Source organism: Eurosta solidaginis, chromosome 5 (genome assembly GCF_040869045.1).
Source record: "Eurosta solidaginis isolate ZX-2024a chromosome 5, ASM4086904v1, whole genome shotgun sequence".
In the NCBI taxonomy this organism is placed as follows: domain Eukaryota; kingdom Metazoa; phylum Arthropoda; class Insecta; order Diptera; family Tephritidae; genus Eurosta; species Eurosta solidaginis.
The window spans coordinates 96,561,452-96,582,508 of record NC_090323.1 but is presented as its reverse complement, the minus strand read 5'-3'; the positions used below and the strand labels follow the sequence as shown (position 1 = coordinate 96,582,508).

At 40.5% G+C, this 21,057-nt stretch overlaps 1 protein-coding gene across 4 annotated transcripts in view; it reads left to right on the top strand.

Annotated features, from left to right (window-relative positions):
• dos (daughter of sevenless) overlaps positions 1-20,816 on the top strand; it is a 564,233-nt gene extending 543,417 nt beyond the window's left edge. Inside the window, exons 8-10 of one of the 4 annotated variants that reach the window (XM_067787081.1) lie at positions 8,615-8,779; positions 19,529-20,037; positions 20,095-20,816. In XM_067787081.1, coding sequence (XP_067643182.1) covers positions 8,615-8,779; positions 19,529-20,026 — 663 coding nt within the window. In that variant the 3' untranslated portion in view covers positions 20,027-20,037; positions 20,095-20,816. Of the gene's footprint in view, positions 1-8,614; positions 8,780-14,521; positions 14,702-19,528 lie in introns of those variants that run through there. The other 3 variants (XM_067787080.1, XM_067787083.1, XM_067787082.1) reach the window with 3 other exon arrangements.
• The last annotated feature ends 241 nt before the right edge of the window (positions 20,817-21,057 follow it).

Sequence of the window (21,057 nt, the reverse complement as noted above, 5' to 3'; positions counted from 1 at the left end):
TACCATCATAATATGCCTGTAAATGTTTCCTTCTGTTCAGTTTTTTCCCAATAAACAAAAATAATAATTGAATAACAATTATTATTCACTGGTGGTAAGCTCATTCATTCTTGAAAAAAAAATCGGTCGTAAAATGGAAATATAAACATTGTTGGCGTGTACTGACGTGTTCTTGTCATGCTCTCGCTCTTTTTTGTCCCACAGCTGGATCATTTCGTTTAATAGCCATGCTATTCCAACGTTCGATAACTGCTCTGACTGCAATAATCTTATTAATTGTGATTCTGGTGTTAAATGCAGATTGTGTGAAAATTTCCATCACTAATTATGTTCAAAAATTGATATAAACAATATTTCGCATATTCTGACCAGTCATATGAACATTGTTTTTGTATGCAATAACTGTATGAGTGTTTCGTCAAACTTTTTTGCTATGTTTTCTCGTTTGTCGAAAGAGATTAACATACTAAAATGCCAGTTGGCTGAGCTAATGAGCAACAACAAAAACAATCAACAGTGATGCTAATAATGCTTCAGATAATAAACAGCGTAACTCATTGTAATCCAGGTTGTTGATCTATCGCATATATGTAATGCGCTAATAGAAAATGCGCGCAATATGTTTTGAACTCGAAATCAAAACAAGACAGCCTATAAAATTTTTGTGATTATAGCAGCATAAGTGTGACAAGAAAAAATTTTAATTTAGGTACATTCGATTATTGAATACAAAAGCAAAAACGTTTAAACAGCAATATATCGGCACTCTGATGCTTAGGAATGTACCTAGCCTTTTGTAGCAATATAGGAGTACTACATATATGCTCTATCGTGTGACAATAATTACAGTGACACTAACAAATATAAGAAATCAACAAACACTAAACAAACTAGTGCTGGTTACAATCTTCGCTCTCAAAAAACTGTGCCTACTAGTGCAAACCCAAACACAGTTCCTGCTTCATCTGCAGTTACAGCCTCTGCCGCGTCAATATGTAGTTCTGCTGAGAATTATAATTGCGCTATACCTACGCCTTCGTACTCTGAAGTTACTGCTCAAGCTACTCACTTTTCTGCAAATAGTTTTAATAGTGATGTGAGTTGTAGTTTTCTGTCGAAATGTGTGTACCGAGTTGGAAGTTGTTTCTAAAAAGAAGGGGCTGCATATTTCTTCGTTTAAGCCATGTGTTACAATGGAAAATATCACCGGTTACGTAGCCAATCATTTCCGGATTGCGAGCAATTATGTATCTTGTTACAAGCTTGTACAAAAATGGCTTATCTCTTGATGACTTAGAGAGAATGACTTTTAAACTTGGTGTTTGTCAAGCCTTCTATTATTGCCTTTTTGATGCTAATTTATGACCTTTGGGCATTATGATACGCCCTTTTCGTCACCACCAAAAAGAGAAGTCGCTCGCATAGTCTAAGCTCTAGTTATATGCATAATAAAAATCTATTAAGTATTTATTACCAAAACATCTCGGGAATGCGTACTAAAACCAGTGACGTGTTTTTATGTAGTTCTCGATGGGAATATGAGCTTTATGTAATTGTGGAGACATGGTTAAAAATTGATTTCGCTGATGCTGAATTTTTGGATTGATAGAGACGCAATTAAAACAAATTGCTTCAGAGGTGGAGGGGTTTTAATTGCAGTCAATCGAAAGTTTTGCTCGTTTGTTGTTGAATTGGAAGATGAAAATTCTCTTCTTGATCAACTGTGTGTTTGTATATATGAAAATTCTAGCAAATTATTTGTTTGTGTTTCTTACATACCACCTGCCAACCCTGATTCTTTATACGCTGCTCATATAAATAACATCACAAGTTTATATGAATGAAATGAAGAGTGTAATTTTTGTATCTTGGGTGACTTTAATTTGAGTAAAATAACGTGGTCAGATTTTCTTAATAATGGTATCCTAACTCCAACTAATGTTAATAGTTCACATGAAATAAACTTCATAGATAACCTCTTCAGTATTAATCTTACTCAATTCGTTTTTTAATCAGATACATAATATTTTAGATGTTGGTTTTGTTGACAAAAATTTAATATTTCAAATATGAGAATCCACTTTCCCGATCTTATAGTCTGATAAACACCATGTCCCGCTTTCTCTTTCCGTAGAATTCCTTGATTTTATTTCTAGTGCAAGGTACAGCTCCAACGTGAGTTTTCAGTTTCACGAAGCTGACTTTGACTCCCTAAACTCGCAATTTCCTGACTTGGATTGGGAATCAATTTTTAGCTCAAAAAGTGTTGGTGAGTGCTATGATGCCTTTCTGCATAACACGCACGACATATGTGTTTTCTCATAACCTTTATTTACTTCCTGCGCGTATACATAAATTCCCATGGTATACAAAAAATGTAAAAAGGGTAAAAAAGGCGTCCAAAGATAGCTTTCGTAAATCAAATTTTTTAACTGACACCAGCTCGTGTAGCTATAATTACGCTGATGTTGCCAAACGGTCGACTTTGAAATTTTTTCGTTACTGAATTAGATGTAATTAAAGGCATCACCGCTCTTCTTTAAAAAGTGACATTGATGGTCTGTCCACATTTATTTTAAAGAAATGCAGTTCGTCTCTCTGTATTCCATTAAACTATATTTTCAATCTTTTCCTATCATGTGGTGAGTTATTAACAAATGGAAAATAACAAAGGCGTTTGACACTGTTTCTCATAACATATTACTGGATTAGATCATATCTCTGAAATAAAATTTCTTTTGTTGAAATTGAGAATGTCAAGTCTTATTCCTTTGAAGCCACTTCTAGCGTTCCACAAGGAAGTATTCTGGGACCGATTCTTCTTTTTATTAATGGTATAGGTACCTGTTTCAGGAACTCACAGTATCTGCTTTACGCAGATGATTAGGAAGTTTTCAAAACCATTGCGAGCGTGTCAGACGTAATTCTTTTACAAAATGATCTTAATAATCTAACTAGTTGGATCATTAAAAACAACCTACGACTTAATATAAAGAAGTGCTTCCATATGACACTTTCGAAGGACCCTTGTGCAATTGAGCCAACGTACACCCTTTTTGGTGATAGCCTTTATACCGTAAGCGAATTTGTTGATATTGGTGAAATGTTCGATGGCTGCATTTTTTGGGCAAGCCTAGGTCAACTGTGAGAAGCTTTCTTCCATACGTATTTATTTGACTATTGTTTGCTACCACTAACTTCATGGGCGAAGGTTCTACGTTTTTGTTAAATTTTTTGGGTATAACTTATATTTCTGCACCGATATCAATTAAAAATTTTAAGCAGAGGCAGAAAGGCGTGAGTTTGAGAAGCTTGAGCTGCTAGCCACCAGGAATAACGCCCGAAAATTTTACCAAAAAATTCGGCGACAGACGGAACGTTTTAAGGCCGGGGCAACTCTTGTAAGAGGCGGCCACCGTGGTGTGATGGTAGCGTGCTCCGCCTACCACATCGTATGCCCTGGGTTCACACCCCGGGCAAAGCAACATCAACATTTTATAAATAAGGTTTTTCAATTAGAAGACAATTTTTCTAAGCGGGGTCGCCCCTCGGCAGTGTTTGACAAGCGCTTCGGGTGTATTTCTGCCATGAACAGCTCTCAGTTAAAACTCACCTGCCTTGCAGATGCCGTTCGGAGTCGGCATAAAACATGTAGGTCCCGTCCGGCCAATTTGTAGGGAAAAGCAAGAGGAGCACGACGCAAATTGGAAGAGAAGCTCGGCCTTAGATCTCTTCGGAGGTTATCGCGCCTTACATTTATTTATTTTTTTTTAACTCTTGTAAGAACGAAAACGGCAACCTTGTAACTGATGTCAAGAGAGTACTTAGATTATGGGGGGAACACTTCTCTGCTCTCCTAAATGGATACAGCGATTTTCCGCACACGGATGATAAACCCACTCCGTAATAGACGATACAATTAATGTACCACCCCACCCGATTATGACGAAGCCAGAATAGAAATAACCAGATTAAAAACAAGGCCGCGGGCGCTAACGGAATACCTGCGGAGCTATTCAGATACGGCGGCGAGGAGTTGGTAAGGTGCATGATCAGCGTCTTCGCAAAATAAGGTCGGATGAGTGCATTCCCGACGATTGGAATCTAAGTGTTCTTTGCCCAGTCCACAAGAAAAGGGATACTGCAAACTGTGCCAACTATAGGGGAATCAGCCTTCTTGATATCACATATATGGTCCTGTCAAATGTAGTGTGCGAAATATTGAATCCCAGCGTGAATTGGCTGATTGGACCTTCGGCTGGCTTCAGACCTGGTAAATGTACCATCGCCCAGATTTTCACATTGCGCCAAGTCTTGGAAAAACCACACCAAAAAAGAATCGACACACATCACCTCTTCGTGGCTGGAGGAAGTGGTTCCAAACCTCCAAAGGCAAGGCACGAGCGCGCGATTTGAGGTGGTGGATAAAGCGGAAACCCCACGGTACCAAAAGTTAAGGTATGTATACCATACGTGATGAAGTCGGAGGATACACCGCGACTTCTGCAGAATCAGAATCCCAACATACCGACACTGGTTTGGAAGATACTATATCTCGGCCTACGGAGGAAGGTCCATGCTGGCGGAGGATATAATTTACACGCAGCAAAGAGCTAAGAAGTGGTTCCAAACCTCCAAAGGCAAGGCACGAACGCGCGATTTGAGGTGGTGGATAAAGCGTAAACCCCCACGGTACCAAAAGTTAAGGTATGTATACCATACGTGATGAAGTCGGAGGATACACTGCGACTTCTGCAGGATCAGAATCCAAACATGCCGACACTGGTTTGGAAGATACTATATCTCGGCCTACGGAGGAAGGTCAGTTCTACATCTTTCAAATAAACATGCTGGCGGAGGATATGTTTTACACGCAGCAAAGAGCTAAGTCTTCTAAGAAGACAGGTAAAATAAATTTTGAAGCTAGCATCGGCCGCAGAAAGCGAAGCGTGTCGGGACGATTACAGCGATCTACTGAGGATCTACCAGCGTGAAATTTCCAGGGCGAAGAGAATCTCATGGAAAAGTCTCTGTACAGACATAGAGTGCTCCAGCGAAACAGATCGGTTGAAAAAATTCCTAGCGAGGAGAAACATAGTCCAGGGACTAATAAAGAAAGAGAAGAGGGAATCGTCACGGTAGTGAGGATCCCCTTGAGGTGCTTTTCGATACATATTTCCCATCGGGAGATGATTTAGAAGAGCCAGCAGACAGCACTCACACTTCGATCACGGAGCGGGTTGTGCGGGGCTTGGTGACCGATACCATGATCGAATAGGCGGTGAAGACGTTTTCTAAGTTTAAATCGCTGGGCCCAGATGGTATATTCCAGGCCAGGCTACAAGTTTCAAATAGAGCGGTCGTGGAATATCTTAAAATAATACTAGATGGGTGCATACGACTGAATCATGTACCGCACTCTTGGAGAGCTGCTTGTGTAGCTTTCCTACCAAAGGGGGGGGGGGGGGGGGGGGGGAAATCGGTCACGTCTATCCCAAGGACTATAGACCCATTAGATTAATTTCCGCTCAAAACCTTTGAGAGGATGATAGATGTGTACATAAAGTCCAACGTGGATGAAAAGCTGCACTCCACAACACAATATGCGGTAGACGCCGCATTGCATAGGGTCGGTAAGTCGGTAGACACCGCATTGCATAGGGTAGTAATAAGCATAGAGAAAGCCCTACAATACAAGGAATATGCCCTAGGAGTCTTCTTAGACATTGCCGGGACTTTCACCAATGTTTCTAAATGGGCGATTATGTACGGTCTTAATTACATTAAAGTACATCCAGCCTTAACCAGATGGATCGGCTGCATGTTAAATTGCAATGGGGATCGTACGAGGCCACGAAATCAGTGGACAGGGGCACGCCGCAGGGAGGGGTGATATCACCTCTGCTGTGGACGCTGGTCATCAGCCAACTGCTCAGGTGATTCAGTGAGGGACCCTTAAAACTTACGGCTTATGCAGATAACGCTGCAGTTGTCATAAGCGGAAAGTGCCTTCCAACGATTAGCTCTTTGTTGGATCGGGCCATCCGGGATATTCATACCTGGGCATCTAATGTCGGGTTGACAGCCAACGCGGAGAAGATGGATATGGTCTTGTTTAAAAAGAGGTACAAGGTCCCAAATTGGAAAAGGCCCAAGTTAGGAGGGGTGACCCTACAGGAGAAACGTTGCACAAAATATCTAGGAATCATCCTAGACAGTAAGCTGTCACGGAAGCTGAACGTGGAGGAGAGGGTGAAGAAGGCCTCAACAGCACTTTATGCATGTAAAAGAATGTTGGGGGGTACGTGGGGTTTATCGCCCTCTCTTTCTCATTGGGTTTTTACAGTGATTGTAAACCCTATTCTATACTATGGAGTTCTTGTTTGGTGGAAAGCCACACAAAGCACAACCTACCTTAAAAAATTAGAGGGGTTTGCAGATTATCCACAAAGATAAACGGAGGGCCAACAGACACGCACATAAACATAAATTCAGCGCGTCACCAATTACCATCACCGCCAAAGAGGTTGAGGATGCCATCGGTCATGCTAACCTATCCAAAGCAGTGGGCCCAGACGGCATAGCCATGCCGATGCTTAAAAGCTTAGGGAAAGAGGGTTTCCTATATTTAGCACATGTCTTCAACCTGTCTCTTTCCACCTTTGTCATACCCGAAAAATGGAAAATGGCCAAGGTGGTCCCGCTACTAAAGCCTGGGAAACCAGCTAACATAGGAGAGTCATATCGCCCGATATCTCTCCTATCGCCAGTAGTCAAGACGATTGAAGCCATTTTGCTCCCCTACCTCAAAGCAAATTTGCAGCTAGCCTGCCATCAGAATGGCTTCAGAAAACTCCATAGCACCCCCACCGCGCTAAATGCCATCAGCACCCAGATTAATTGCGGTTTAAATCAAAACCCCCACCATAGAACAGTACTCGTTCCGCTAGACCTATCAAAAGCTTTTGATATGATGAACCATGGCACGTTACTGCAAGACCTGGAAGTGTCTACCCTTCCCCCATGTCTTAAAAGGTGGACCGCAAATTATCTGGGTGGTCGGCAGGCATCGGTGCAATTTAGAAATCCAAGAAGAATTAAACGGGGGGTGCCGCAGGGTGGTGTCCTATCCTCACTTTTGTTTATTTTCTACTTATCTAAGCTACCTTCGCCACCAGAAGGAGTTACTCTCGTTTCCTACGCCGATGACTGCACAATAATGGCCACAGGCCCAGGCCCAAAGATCGATGAGCTTTGCAACAGAATAAATGGCTACCTCCATTATCTCTCCAGTTTTTTTTCCTCGCGAAACCTGGCATTATCATCGACTAAATCCTCTGCGACCTTATTTACAACATGGACGTCCCAAATGTCGACCATTTTGAACATGCACGTCGATGGTACTACGCTACCGACTGTCCTACACCCCAAAATCTTGAGTGTGACGTTTGATCACGATCTACATTTCGGTGAGCACCCATCCGCAATTGTACCGAAAATCCAGAGCCGTAATAAAATCCTCGAATCCCTTGCTGGCAGTACTTGGGGAAAATACAAAGAAACGCTCATTACCACATACAAAGCAATTTTTCAGCCGATTGCATGCTAAGCGTCCCCTTTATGGTCGCCAAACCTAAAAATTACCCATTGGAATAAGCTACAGGCCTGCCAAAATACTGCTATCAGAACCGCCACGGGCTGTCTTCTTATGTCCCCAGAACACCATCTACATAATGAGGCGAGAATACTCCCCATCAGGGAGAGGAATGAGATGCTAACCAAACAGTTCCTGTTGAATACCCACAAACCTGGGCATCCCAACAGACATCTGATTGATGAGCTAACACCGCCTAGGGACTTAAGAAGTCATCTCCTTAAGCATTTTGAGGAAATACGGCACCTGAGAACTTAGCCGTATGAAGCAAAAAAACACAACCAGGTCCTTGGTGAACTCCACAAACAGGTGTCGGACCTTTATGCCAGGAATTGCCCGGTGAATCCAGTACTCAAAAAACAGTACCCAAAGCTTGCGGAAGAGGAACGCATACTCCCCAGGGAAATGCGAGTCACTCTGGCTCAACTTCGTTCTGGATACTGTAACAGGTTAAACTCTTACATATCCAAAATCAACCTCGACATACAAAATGTATGCCCCGCTTGCAATGTGTCCCCACGTGACACCAACCATCTGTTTAATTGTAATGTGGAACAAACGCCTCTAACACCCTCTTCATTATGGTCCACCCCTGTTGAAACAGCAATTTTCCTTGGACTCCCGTTAGAGGATATTTGTGATCGGTCGCAGCTATTAGGTGGGGCGAAGCATTGCTACAACAACAACAACAACAGGAATAGTAATGGAGTGTTTTCGTGGTATCGCAACGGGCCTATATGTCACTGGCCTATGTTTGCCCCAGGCAGCGCAAAGATTATTCTAATTTTATATATTCTAACCGGCTAACTTCATATTAGCAAAAAAAAAAAAAAATGTATAACCAACGGCGTAATGTTCATAGATATAATTAACTTGCATCACCAGTTCGTGTAATTGAAACCTCAAACAATCTTGTTGATAGACTTTTAGTAATCGTATATTTAATGTTTCCATTTCAAGGTTGAGTTGCCACCTGTAAACCGCAAACTAAAACCAAAAACTAGTGCAACTGGAAAGTTTATTGAGAAGCGTGCTGCGGGAAGTCTAAACAATCCAATGTCTGAAGAGAATTATACGTTAAGAGCGCCATCTATTGATCGTAATTTAAAGCCCAATATTTATAAGGTAAGTTAAAGTGTATACAGTATATACCTATATACAAAAACCTATCAAAATGCAATGGAGCAGCAGGCGTGTTACAGGGAAACGATTTTACACATTTTACCAAGCCAAGTTGTTGTAAAGTTTAATTTATAAGCAACAAGTAATTCTCCCTATTTTCGAAGTTAGTCTTCAGAACATATACTTACGGTAAAAAAATATCGATTTTACTTTCAGAAATAGCAAAACAATACGTTCGTTTCGTGTTTTGCTCAGCCCCTAACTATTTGGTGTTACACCGTATTTGACGATGCCAATATGGGTGGAGTTAGCGTAACCTTCCAGTAACAAAATATTACCAATTCCCTGGCACTCTACGAGGTTTAACCACGTGTCGGGAATTTCATCTGAATATATCTTGGCAGTTATCGTTTTCTGGCCAATTCCTTTTTTTGCAATACACTCAAAAAAAAAAGCAATCTAGGCATCAATGTGCTATTTTCGGTAAATTTTTTTTCATCAATCTTATGTTATTTACATTTTCGAAATTGTGAAAATGATATTTTCGAACTTTTCAATTTGATACTAGGTTAGGTTAGGTTAGGTGGTAGCTGCCCTGATAAGGATAGCTCACTTGGACAACATGAAGGTCCGTTGTGATACCACATACACCAAAAATAACGGTGACTCAGATCTAGCTACTTAGAGAATCGTTGAGTAGCAACGATAAAGCTCCGAATGATACCGATCTCAACTTTGGATAAATCCTCGGAAGATCGAAGTGAGTCGCGACTGAAATACTTTCGCCTAGTTTTGGCAAAAGCTGGGCAATGAAGCATAAAGTGATTTGGTTGTACCACCTCATCGTCCTCCATACAGTTGCAGCAGGATGGAGTTTACAGTATATTGAGACGTACCGCATGGTTACCCATCGGACAGTGCCCTGTCAAAACCCCAATGACCATTGATAGGTGAGCCTTAGTGAACCCAATTATTTCAGCAGACCTCCTGCCATCCACTTTCGGCCAGAAAGATCTTGCTACCCTGCAAGACGTGGTGTCCACCCAACGTTAGCTGAGCTGACTCGAGGCCCAGCTATGGAGGAGCAATCCATATCGTCCGATATCTCTCCTATCGCCAGTGGCAAAGACGCTTGAAGCCATTTTGCTCCCTTATTTCCAAGCACATTTGCAGCTAGCCCCTCATCAGCATGGCTTCAGAGAAATCCATAGCACTACCTCCGCGCTAAATCTCGTTAGCACCCAGATAAATTGCGGTTTAAATCAATACCCCCACCATAGAACAGTACTCGTAGCGCTAGACCTATCAAAAGCCTTTGATGCGGTCAACCATGGCTCGTTACTGCAAGACCTGGAAGGGTCTACCCTTCCCCCATGTCTTAAAAGGTGGACCGCAAATTATCTGGGTGGTCGGCAGGCATCGGTGCAATTCAGAAACGAAACATCAAAACCAAGGAGAATTAAACAAGGGGTGCCACAGGGTGGTGTCCTATCCCCACTTTTGTTTAATTTCTACATATCTAAGCTACCTTCACCACCGGAAGGAGTCACAATCGTTTCCTACGCCGATGACTGCACAATAATGGCCACAGGCCCAGGCCCAGAGATCGATGAGCTATGCAATAAAATAAACGGTTATCTCCCTGATCTCTCCAGTTTTTTCGCCTCGCGAAACCTGGCATTGTCACCGACTAAATCTTCCGCGACCTTATTTACAACATGGACGCCCCAAATGTCGACCATATTGAACATCCACGTCGATGGCACTACGCTACCGACTGTCCTACACCCCAAAATCTTGGGTGTGACGTTTGATCAGGATCTACATTTTGGTGCGCACGCAACCGCAATTGTTAGCCGTAATAAAATCCTCAAATCCCTTGCTGGCAGTACCTGGGGAAAAGATAAAGAAACGATTGCTGCCGGAATGCTCAGCATTGCTACCAACTCTACTACGAAGGTAGTAGTTATGAGTGGTATCAGCTGTTTGAGTTGTTGGCGCCGTGGGGCGCGAGCAGCAGCGGGTACTTGTTGTGGCTTGCTGAGCAGCGGGGCTGCTGGAAGGTAGTGGAAGGGGGGGGGGGGGGGCGCTTAGGCGTAAACTACGGGACGCCCTTGGGCGTGAACAGCAAGGAGCCACAAAAGATTTATAAAAGTTACGTGGACGTCGGGTTTTGGGATCAAGCCCAGAACAACCTGTCCGATGCAACCATCCCTTGCACGAGACACACTGAACAGAGTACGACCGTCCTAAAAAGATTCTTTTCCGACAGATGCAGCAAAACCATTTCTCAGGACCGGGGTCAGGAGACGGACCCGGATTGGATTCGATGCCTTCCCGGAGTAAGAGAATATGGAGCAGTCCTGCTGCAAGGAGCTTCTGGGAGGATGACAATTTGTGGGAGGGACGAAACAAATTAGATGGGGTCACACTGAAATGACCGTCCTTGTTCGGGAAAAACCCGAGTCGCTCCGGTACATAGAACCGACTGCCTTGGGAAGCGAACTGCCTTGGTAGGTGAGTTGAACTTATGACGCAGAATAGAAAATTAGTAAAAATTTGGACAATGGGCGTGGCACCGCCCACTTTTCAAAGAAGGTAATTTAAAAGTTTTGCAAGCTGTAATTTGGCAGTCCTTGAAGATATCACGATGAAATTTGGCAGGAACGTTACTCCTATTACTATATGTTTGCTTAATAAAAACTAGCAAAATCGGAGAGCGACCACGCCTACTTAAAAATTTTTTTTTAAGTCACATTTTTCCAAAAAATTTAATATCTTTACAGTATATAAGTAAATTATACCAACATTCGACTCCAGTAATGATAGGTTCATTTTCCATTTAATTTGTCTAGGATACTTCTAATGCCATAAGTCGAACAAAAATGTACCAATCCTTGTGAAATTTGATATGGGCTTAGATTCTCGGACGATAACTGTTTTCTGTGAAAAAGGGCGAAATCGGTAGGTTCATTTTCCATTTTATTTGTCTAGGATACTTTTAATGCCATAAGTCGAACAAAAATTTACCAATCCTTGTGAAATTTGATATGGGCTTAGATTCTCGGACGATAACTGTTTTCTGTGAAAAAGGGCGAAATCGGTCGAAGCCACGCCCAGTTTTTATACACAGTCGACCGTCTGTCCTTCCGCTCGGCCGTTACCACGATAACTTGAGCAAAAATCGATATATCTTTACTAAAATCAGTTCACGTACTTATCTGAGCTCACTTTGTATTGGTGTAAAAAATGGCCGAAATCCGACTATGACCACGGATGAAAAATGAAAAAAGTGCCATAATTCAAATGCGAAAAAAGGGAGGAAACATGGTAACTGGAGTTATTGACGCAAAATATAACTTTAAAAAAAAACTTTGCAAAATGGGTGCGACACCTACCATATTAAGTAGAACAAAATGAAAAAGTTCTGCAGGGCGAAAACAAAAGCCCTTGGAATCTTGGCAGGAATACTGTTCGTGGTATTACATATATAAATAAATTAGCGGTACCCGACAAATGATGTTCTGGGTCACCCTGGTCAATATCTCGAAAAGGCCTCCACCTATAAACTAACGCCCACTCCCTTTTAAAATACTCATTAACACCTTTCGTTTGATACCCATATTGTACAAACGCATTCTAGAGTCATCCCTGGTCCACCTCTATGGCGATATCTCGAAAGGGCGTCCACCTATAGAACTAAGGCCCACGCCCTTTTAAAATACTCGTTAACACCTTTCATTTGATACCCATATCGTACAAACAAATTCTACAGTCACCCCTGGTCCACCTCTATGGCGATATCTCGAAAAGGCGTCCACCTATAGAACTAAGGCCCACTGCCTTTTAAAATAATCATTAACACTTTTCGTTTGATACCCATATCGTACAAACAAATTCTAGAGTCACCCCTGGTCCACCTTTATGGCGATATCCCTAATTGGCGTCCACCCATAGAACTATGGCCTACTCCCTCTTAAAATACTCTTTATTAATGATAATTTGGTCCCGCTCATTAAGGCTACATGTGGCATAGGCTAATCTTCCGGAAACTCGCATTATTCGCATGGGTTTAATGTCAAAAGGGTGTTATTTTTAAGTAAGGGTCCTGCCGTTTGAAGCAGCTCTATCGTGTCTCCGTAATACTTCCGTTGAGTTTGAATGATGATTTTGGCATCGTTCACTTCGGCGTGGGTGAGGTTGAGCGTGGCTGGAACTTTCAGTTTCCTTGCTTTCCACAAAAATGAAAAAACTCGAAATTTTGGTGCAAAAGTATTTATTTATTATTTCAGAAAAGATCACAAATTATTTCAAAAATAAATGCACACTTTATTTAAAATAAATTCCAGTAAAAATGTATATTTAAACTTCCTTTATGAGGTTTTGGTATTCGCAGTACTAATTTCGGGATTTGCACTATTCCGAAGTTGCTCACCACCCACCACTATAGTGCACTTAGATACGCAAATTCGCCTTGATTTGTTTTTTGTCTTATATTTAGTTTTTCTTGCACTTTTTTTTAATAATGCGATTACAAACCGCTATTATTATGACTTTTATAAATTAAAACGATTATAATTATTGAAATAAACGCGGCGTGAGTGATTTTGTATTCATACAAATTATGTGATAGTTATATAAATTGAATTTATAGTGCAGTGCTGTGTTGTGATGAATTAAAAGGGTGAAAAAACCATGTCCAATGGGCAATTTTGGCCTTATATTTGTGCCACCGACGAGAAAAAAAACAATACAAATTTGAAGCCGCACGGTAAAAATTAGAGGAAGTTCCCAATTTGGACACTTGTTCACGTATTTATCAAGGAATTAATTCAAAAAAAAGTTTAAGAATTCAGTGCACCAAGTATTGGAAAACAAAGAAAAAAATGCAGAATTTCTCGCGCACAAACGAAAAAATTATTATAATTAAAATTTTGTTTCGTTTCAAAACTCCGCAAAAATCACTCGATCATATACATATGTATGTTTTTTCTGAATTTATTATTCAGTACGATAAAAAGAAAAACTCATCCGTAATAAATTTTTTTTTTTGGTTTATGAAGATGACGAATATGTAGGTATGTATGTAAAATGTTCGGCACCTGTTGACTTAAATTCTCCTCTTTGATATCAAAGCTTTTTTTATAAAGGTACTTGCTTGTTCGTAGAACAGCTCGAAGGACTATCGACACAATTGGCGGGAATGAAACCAATTGTATTTTGCGGAAAAGAAATAAAAACATGATAGGTATTTATACATAGAAATATGTGCAAAAATTTAAATATGTCTTTATTTTGTCAATACGTATTAATTTAATATCACAATAAAGGGATTTTAGGAACTTACGTTTTAGTTTGCATGAGAAACTCCAAAATCGAACGCTGGATCAGATGGTGATTTGTTGGCAGGCAGACTAAATCAAAGACGACGGAACCTTCCAAATCGCCACCGAACCCCGAATTTTCTCTCTTAAAGAAAGAAAATGCTGGATCAAGAGGACGATTGGAAGTTAGCAGTTGCTTGCTGACAAACGAAAAAATAGTCGAGGGCGGCTACCCGGTAGGAAATTAATTAGGCCACTAGCCTAAACAACAATAATATGTTTATTAAATTACTGTTTTGTAATGATAGAAAAAACTGAAAAGAATTAAACATGCTGGGTGACATATTAGTGTTATTTTTACACACCTAAGTTTCATAGTATTTTTAAGATGAATTCGAATTTCTAATCATTATATTTTCAGGTAGAAAACTCTTTATTACTGGAAACCGTTTTTAGGCGTTCGGTCGATGTAACACATTTTATTTCTGCTGAATCTGATATAAATGTAGGGTTTATAATTTTAATTTACTTGTTTCAACTTTGTTAAAATTAGAACATATAGATTTAAGTTACTTTTGAATTGTTGCGCGAAAAGAATAAAATGTTTGATTATTAATTATTATAATTTTGATATTGAAATAAAGATAAAATTTTTTTAAATCTAAAAATACAAATTAGTATCTACAAATAATTACCCTACAATTTGGCGATCCTACCTCCTTAATATAACAAATTAGTATCTACAAATAATTACCCTACAATTTCGCGATCCTACCACCCTACTATAACTAAACAATAACGCTGATTTTGCTGCATCTACCACAATTCGCTACAGAAGCAGAAAGGCAAGCAAAGTCGGACGTAGCAGTGCACATCCGATTCAGATCGTGTTAACAGCAGACAATAAAAGTGGACATGGATCAGTTTAAATAGTCCAATAAACAACGCATCTGTTAATGAACAACATAGTACTTGAATTTTCGGCCTAGCAGAAACAAGATGTACTGTATTGTATCAACCAACTCAACGATTGTGTGAAAGCGAGAAAAAGATATGTAGTTAGTGTGTGGTGAGATGTGGAAACAAATAATCAGCTAAGCGTGAATGAATTGGAATGAGTTATTTAAGTTTAGTGAAGAAAATTACAACAAAACCAACAATTTTCACCGTTCCCAAAATAAAATTATTCAAAACTTTAATCAAAATTTAAGGCAAAAATAGAAATAAATAGGTGTAATTTAACGTTATCCAAAATCTAAGTTGACATGTACAAATACATACATATGTGCTAAAAAATTGTATTTTTGATTGAATTCAATTGACAATAGATTTATGCGTGTTCGTCTCATACCGCAAACAAAAACTCTGTTTAATTGCATTTGCAACAGTTGTTAAATATTGCAACTCTTGTTATCAATAGCACATGTACACAAATGAAAATTAACCAGGAAAGAAAGTAATTTGTTTATTTGTTTTTCTTTAAACAGTAGCCGAATCATTTATTCGTATATTTAGTGTTTTTTGTTGCTCTTACTACGTGTGCTTACTGTTGTTTTTGTTAGCTAATTGTACGCAACGTCGACGTCTCACCTACACCTCAATAATAGCTGAATTTGCTCTAAATGTGGATAGGCCCATACAGCGGTTCCTTGAGCGCAAATGACAATGAATATGTTACTAATAAAGCCATTGTACAATTACATCAATCAATTTGAAAGTCATTGCACAATTTCTTCAATCAATTTTGAAATCTTTTATATACCATATTTTTTATAAAGGTTTGATTCGAGTTATATATATATTGTTTATTTAAACAATTATTATAAAATATAAATATTTTCAATATTGATGTTCAATTTTTACTAAATTTCTCTTTCTTCAGATTAGCTAAAATGTTTCATTCTCCACAACACAATACATACGCGTCCAACTCACATATAATTTAAATGATTCGCTTATTGATTTACCGAATAATTCTTCTCAAGAAGAATTGGTAAATCCTTATGCAAATCAAAATAATACCGAGATTTGTGCTAACTCCGTCAAGTTTCCACCTTTTTGAATAAATTGTACAGAAGCTTGGTTTATACACGTAGAAACACAATTTAACACAAAAAACATTACACAAGACACTACAAAATATGAACACACAATTACAGCACTACCTCAAGAAGTTATAATTACAATTTAAGATTACATTCAGGATCCCCCACAACATAATAAATTTGAACAATTAAAGAAATTCTTAATTTTAAGCTAAAATAAAAAATTAGGTCACATTTTGTCAGATTCGGAAATAAGTGATCGTAAGCCCTCTGAATTTTGTCGGTCGCTTCTGCTACTTACTGGCTCCAGTTTTAGTCCAGATATTTTAAGAAAACTATGGATGAGGAAATTACCTAATAATCTGAAAGCAGTATTAGCTAGCTCTTGTTTAGATAACATAAATGAATTAACAAAATTAGCTAATAGTAGATAATAGGTCAGAAGTCTCTGTTCTAAATTTATTTTAAATTCCAAATCCCAATATTCAATAATTGACAACAAAAATTTTATGTGTCAACAATTTCAGAAACTTTCCCTTGAATTGAGTGCTATACGACAAGATATGAACTTTTAAATGCGAGGGGCTTATGCAAAAAATGTTAACTCCTAACATTATTTTATCACATCATTATGTATCTCAGAAACATGTATCTCAGTAACATGTATCTCATCAACATGTATCTCAGCAACATGTATCCTAGCTACATGTATCTCAGCAACATGTATCCTAGCAACACTTATCTCAACAACATGTTGCCCAGCAACATTGTAACGTAGCGTTACAATAATATTATATCCCCCTGTACCTCTTTCTTACCTGCGCCTGAAACTATACATATATAGCATAGCCAACAACCAACAGCTTATGGCAGGCGGCAACAATACAACCATCATATGGTAAATGGCCATATGCAACCAACAGGTGATGGCAGGCCAGTGGTGTATTTTTCCAGCAACAAGACAATCACTACAATAGTGGTATATTTATCCATCATTTTACATCGCAAACCGTAGGGAGTGGTTGTCTTTTTAAAGACACAATTAGGGAAGGGAAGGGCGCCGTAATGGCGCGGGTTACCCTTCACCGGGGTTGGACGACGAATGTGGTGTCTTCGGACTATCTCCATCCGTCGCCCATATAGGTGTTGGCGGGTCACGACGCCGTAATGACTAAGCCGCCCCTCCCCCGCAGCTCGGGCTGAGCGGAAGAGGGCGCTGTTATGGCGCGGGTCACTCTTCAACTGGCCTGGACGACGAGAGTGATGTCTTCGGACTATCTTCCTTCGTCGCCCACCCAGGTGTCGAGTGGCAGGACGCCGCACGACCAAGCGACCCCTCCTCCCTCAGCCCTGGTATATTAAGCTAGCCGGAGCGGATGCCTAAGGCATATTTGACCACTCCCACTAGCGAGATGGGGAAAAGAGGGTGCGGCCGTGACACGAGTCACCCCTTTACTGGGCCTGGGCGAGTGGTGTCTTCGAACTATCTCCCTCCGTCGTCCTGGTCTGGTACGGAATGTCGCGCTGCCCGAAAGAGCGGACGACCCCTCTCCACAGCTCTGGTTTCGGGCGTGAACCGATGCGTGGTGCACTTCCCATCCGCCCACGGATCGATCCACGGTGTCTCTCGGCTGGTACAGTCCCGCCCCCTTGCGCACCATCTATCTAGCGTGCAGTTAGGGAGGCGGGGTGTCCAGCGGTGAAGCCAGCACTAACCGAGTACTCGCAGTCTCTTGCAGGTCTCCCGCCCGTCGGATACCGCCGACCACCGATCCCGCCGATGACTGATCCTTCCGATATCACCGCCGACTACCCCTTCCGGAAAAACCCGCTGCTGCACAGGTAAAATCCGTTACTAGCATACCTCCCTTTCCGCCTTCGCCCTGGTACGCGCTCCGTAACCCAACCCATCGCAGCGTCGACCATCTGGTGCCGCCATCCCGCTGCTGCTACGACGTATGTTGGCCGTCCGATATCCTACCGCCGTTCAGCCGACGTGCGGATCCCTTCGCTGCTACGACGACCGCTGGCCGTCCGCTATCCTACCGCCGTTCAGCCGCTGCTTCCATACCGCCGTACCAATCCGTCCGCTACTATACCGCCGTGCTGATCCCGCCGTACCAATCCGTCCGTTAACCTCCACCGTTCAACCGTCCTGCCGATCCCCCCTCTGATACGACGACCGTTAGCCGCCGCTCTCCCTCCCATACACGCTTGGAACGGAAAGCTGCTGTCCTTCCAACACCTCCAGCCGTGTGCTCGTAACACATAAATATTGTGTTTTTATTCAGTAGGGGTTTGTGGGTCTTTTACTCAACTCTGGATTGGCCGAGCATTACCCCGGCCTTAGACAAACCCCACCTCATAAATGGCGCCCGAGCAGAGACCCTCCTCCGCATATGATGGTGGAAAACCAAATTCAACAACCACCAACACTGCCGGGCGGGTTCGACACCACCAGAAACAACAAACACACCGGTTCACGAAGGTACGATGCCAACTCGTTCAACTTGATCTACTTGCTGAAAAGGGAGAGGCTGATAGACGAGTGTAAGGAACACCGAATCCCCGTGGAAGGCGAAACCGTAGCGGAGCTGCGCCGCGCACTGAGCACTTACGTGCGAGCGAAACGCGCGAGAACGACCAAACGACCCCTCCTCCCTCGGCCCTAGTATAGTAAGCTAGCGGAGCGGATGCCATAGGCATATTTGACCACTCCTACTAGCGAGCTGGGGGGACGAAGGTGTGGCCGTGATGCGAGTCAGCCCTTGCTGCGCCCGGGCGACGAGAGTGATGTCTTTGGAACATCTCCCTCCGTCGCCCTGGTCGGGCGGGAATGACACCAATTGTATTTTGCGGAAAAGAAATAAAAACATGATTAGTATTTATACATAGAAATATTTACAATAATTAAAATATGTCTTTATTTTGTCAATACGTATTAATTTAATATCACAATAAAGGGATTTTAGGAACTTACGTTTTAGTTTGAATGAGAAACTCCAAAATCGAACGCTGGATCAGATGGTGATTTGTTGGCAGGCAAACTAAATCAGAGACGACGGAACCTTCCAAATCGCCATCGAACCCCGAATTTTCTCTCTTAACGAAAGAAAATGCTGGATCAAGAGGACGATTGGAAGTTAGCAGTTGCTTGCTGACAATCGAAAAAATGGTTAAGTCGAGGGCGGCTACCCGGTAGGAAATTAATTAGGCCACTAGCCTAAACAACAATAATATGTTTATTAAATTACTGTTTTGTAATGATAGAAAAAACTGAAAAGAATTAAACATGCTGGGTGACATATTAGAGTTATTTTTACATACCTGCGTTTCACAGTATTTTTAAGATGAATTAAAATTTCTAATTATCCTATTTTCAGGTAGAAAACACTTCATTACTGGAAACCGCTTTTAGGCGTTCTGTCGATGTAACAAATTTTATTTCTGCTGAATCTGATCTAAATAATTTTGAAACTAAAACATTACCACGATCGCTTTTCACACAATCAGGAAAAACGAAGCCCCAATCCAGTGTTGGACCTGCCGATAAGGCAGTTTTGCTTCAGAAATCAGCTTCAATAAATCAATCTTCAATTAAATTGATTCCTTTATCTACAAGTATAACAGATAAGCCGCGACTGCAGTATTTTGATCTAGACTTGGAAAATCCGCCAACTGTAAATTGCCAGAGTGTAAATATATGTCATAAAACCAAGCTGGAGTCAAATAAGAAAGGTTCCCTGACGCAAAACTCTTTAAAAAGTGGTGTGGTTTATAATTCAGTAGACTTTGTTAAAACAGAGGCATTTAAACGTATCCGTGAAGAGCGTAGAAAAGAAAATGAGAATATAAACGCTGATATTAAAATAATTAAATAACGGTGTTATTGGTATACATTCTTGTGAATAGCATACAACAAATAAATTTCCAATATATATTCTCACAGATTTACTTAAACGCTAAACCACCGTGCAAACCTTTCATCTAATCTAAGCATCGGAGAACGTGACCAGGTCTTGTGTAAAAATAGTACAAAATGTAATATAAAATGCTATCCAATTACATTCGCTACTTGTGTCCTGAGTGTTTGAATGCGCCTGGAAACCATCATGACGGCATTTGAATTGAAATTTAAAGATTTGTTTATACAAGGATATGATGTGAGGAAGTTGATCGCGAATAATATTCCTTCAGCGAGTAATGCAAAAGTGAATAGTCATAACAAGGACGAATTTTGGATATTAAGATTTATGTCGCTTTCACAATAATGTGTTTATTAAATTACTGTTTTGTAATGATAGAAAAAACTGAAAAGAATTAAACATGCTGGGTGACATATTAGTGTTATTTTTACACACCTAAGTTTTGATAGTATTTTTAAGATGAATTCAAATTTCTAATCATTATATTTTCAGGTAGAAAACTCTTTATTACTGGAAACCGTTTTTAGGCGTTCGGTCGATGTAACACATTTTATTTCTGCTGAATCTGATATAAATGTAGGGTTTATAATTTTACTTTAGTTGTTTCAACTTTGTTAAAATTAGAACATATAGATTTAAGTTACTTTTGAATTGTTGCGTGAAAAGAAAAAAATTTTTGATTATTAATTATTATAATTTTGATATTGAAATAAAGATACAATTTTTTTAAATCTAAAAATACAAATTAGTATCTACAAATAATTACCCTACAATTTGGAGATCCTACCTCCTTAATATAACAAATTAGTATCTACAAATAATTACCCTACAATTTCGCGATCCTACCACCCTACTATAACTAAACAATAACGCTGATTTTGCTGCATCTACCACAATTCGCTACAGAAGCAGAAAGGCAAGCAAAGTCGGACGTAGCAGTGCACATCCGATTCAGATCGTGTTAACAGCAGACAATAAAAGTGGAC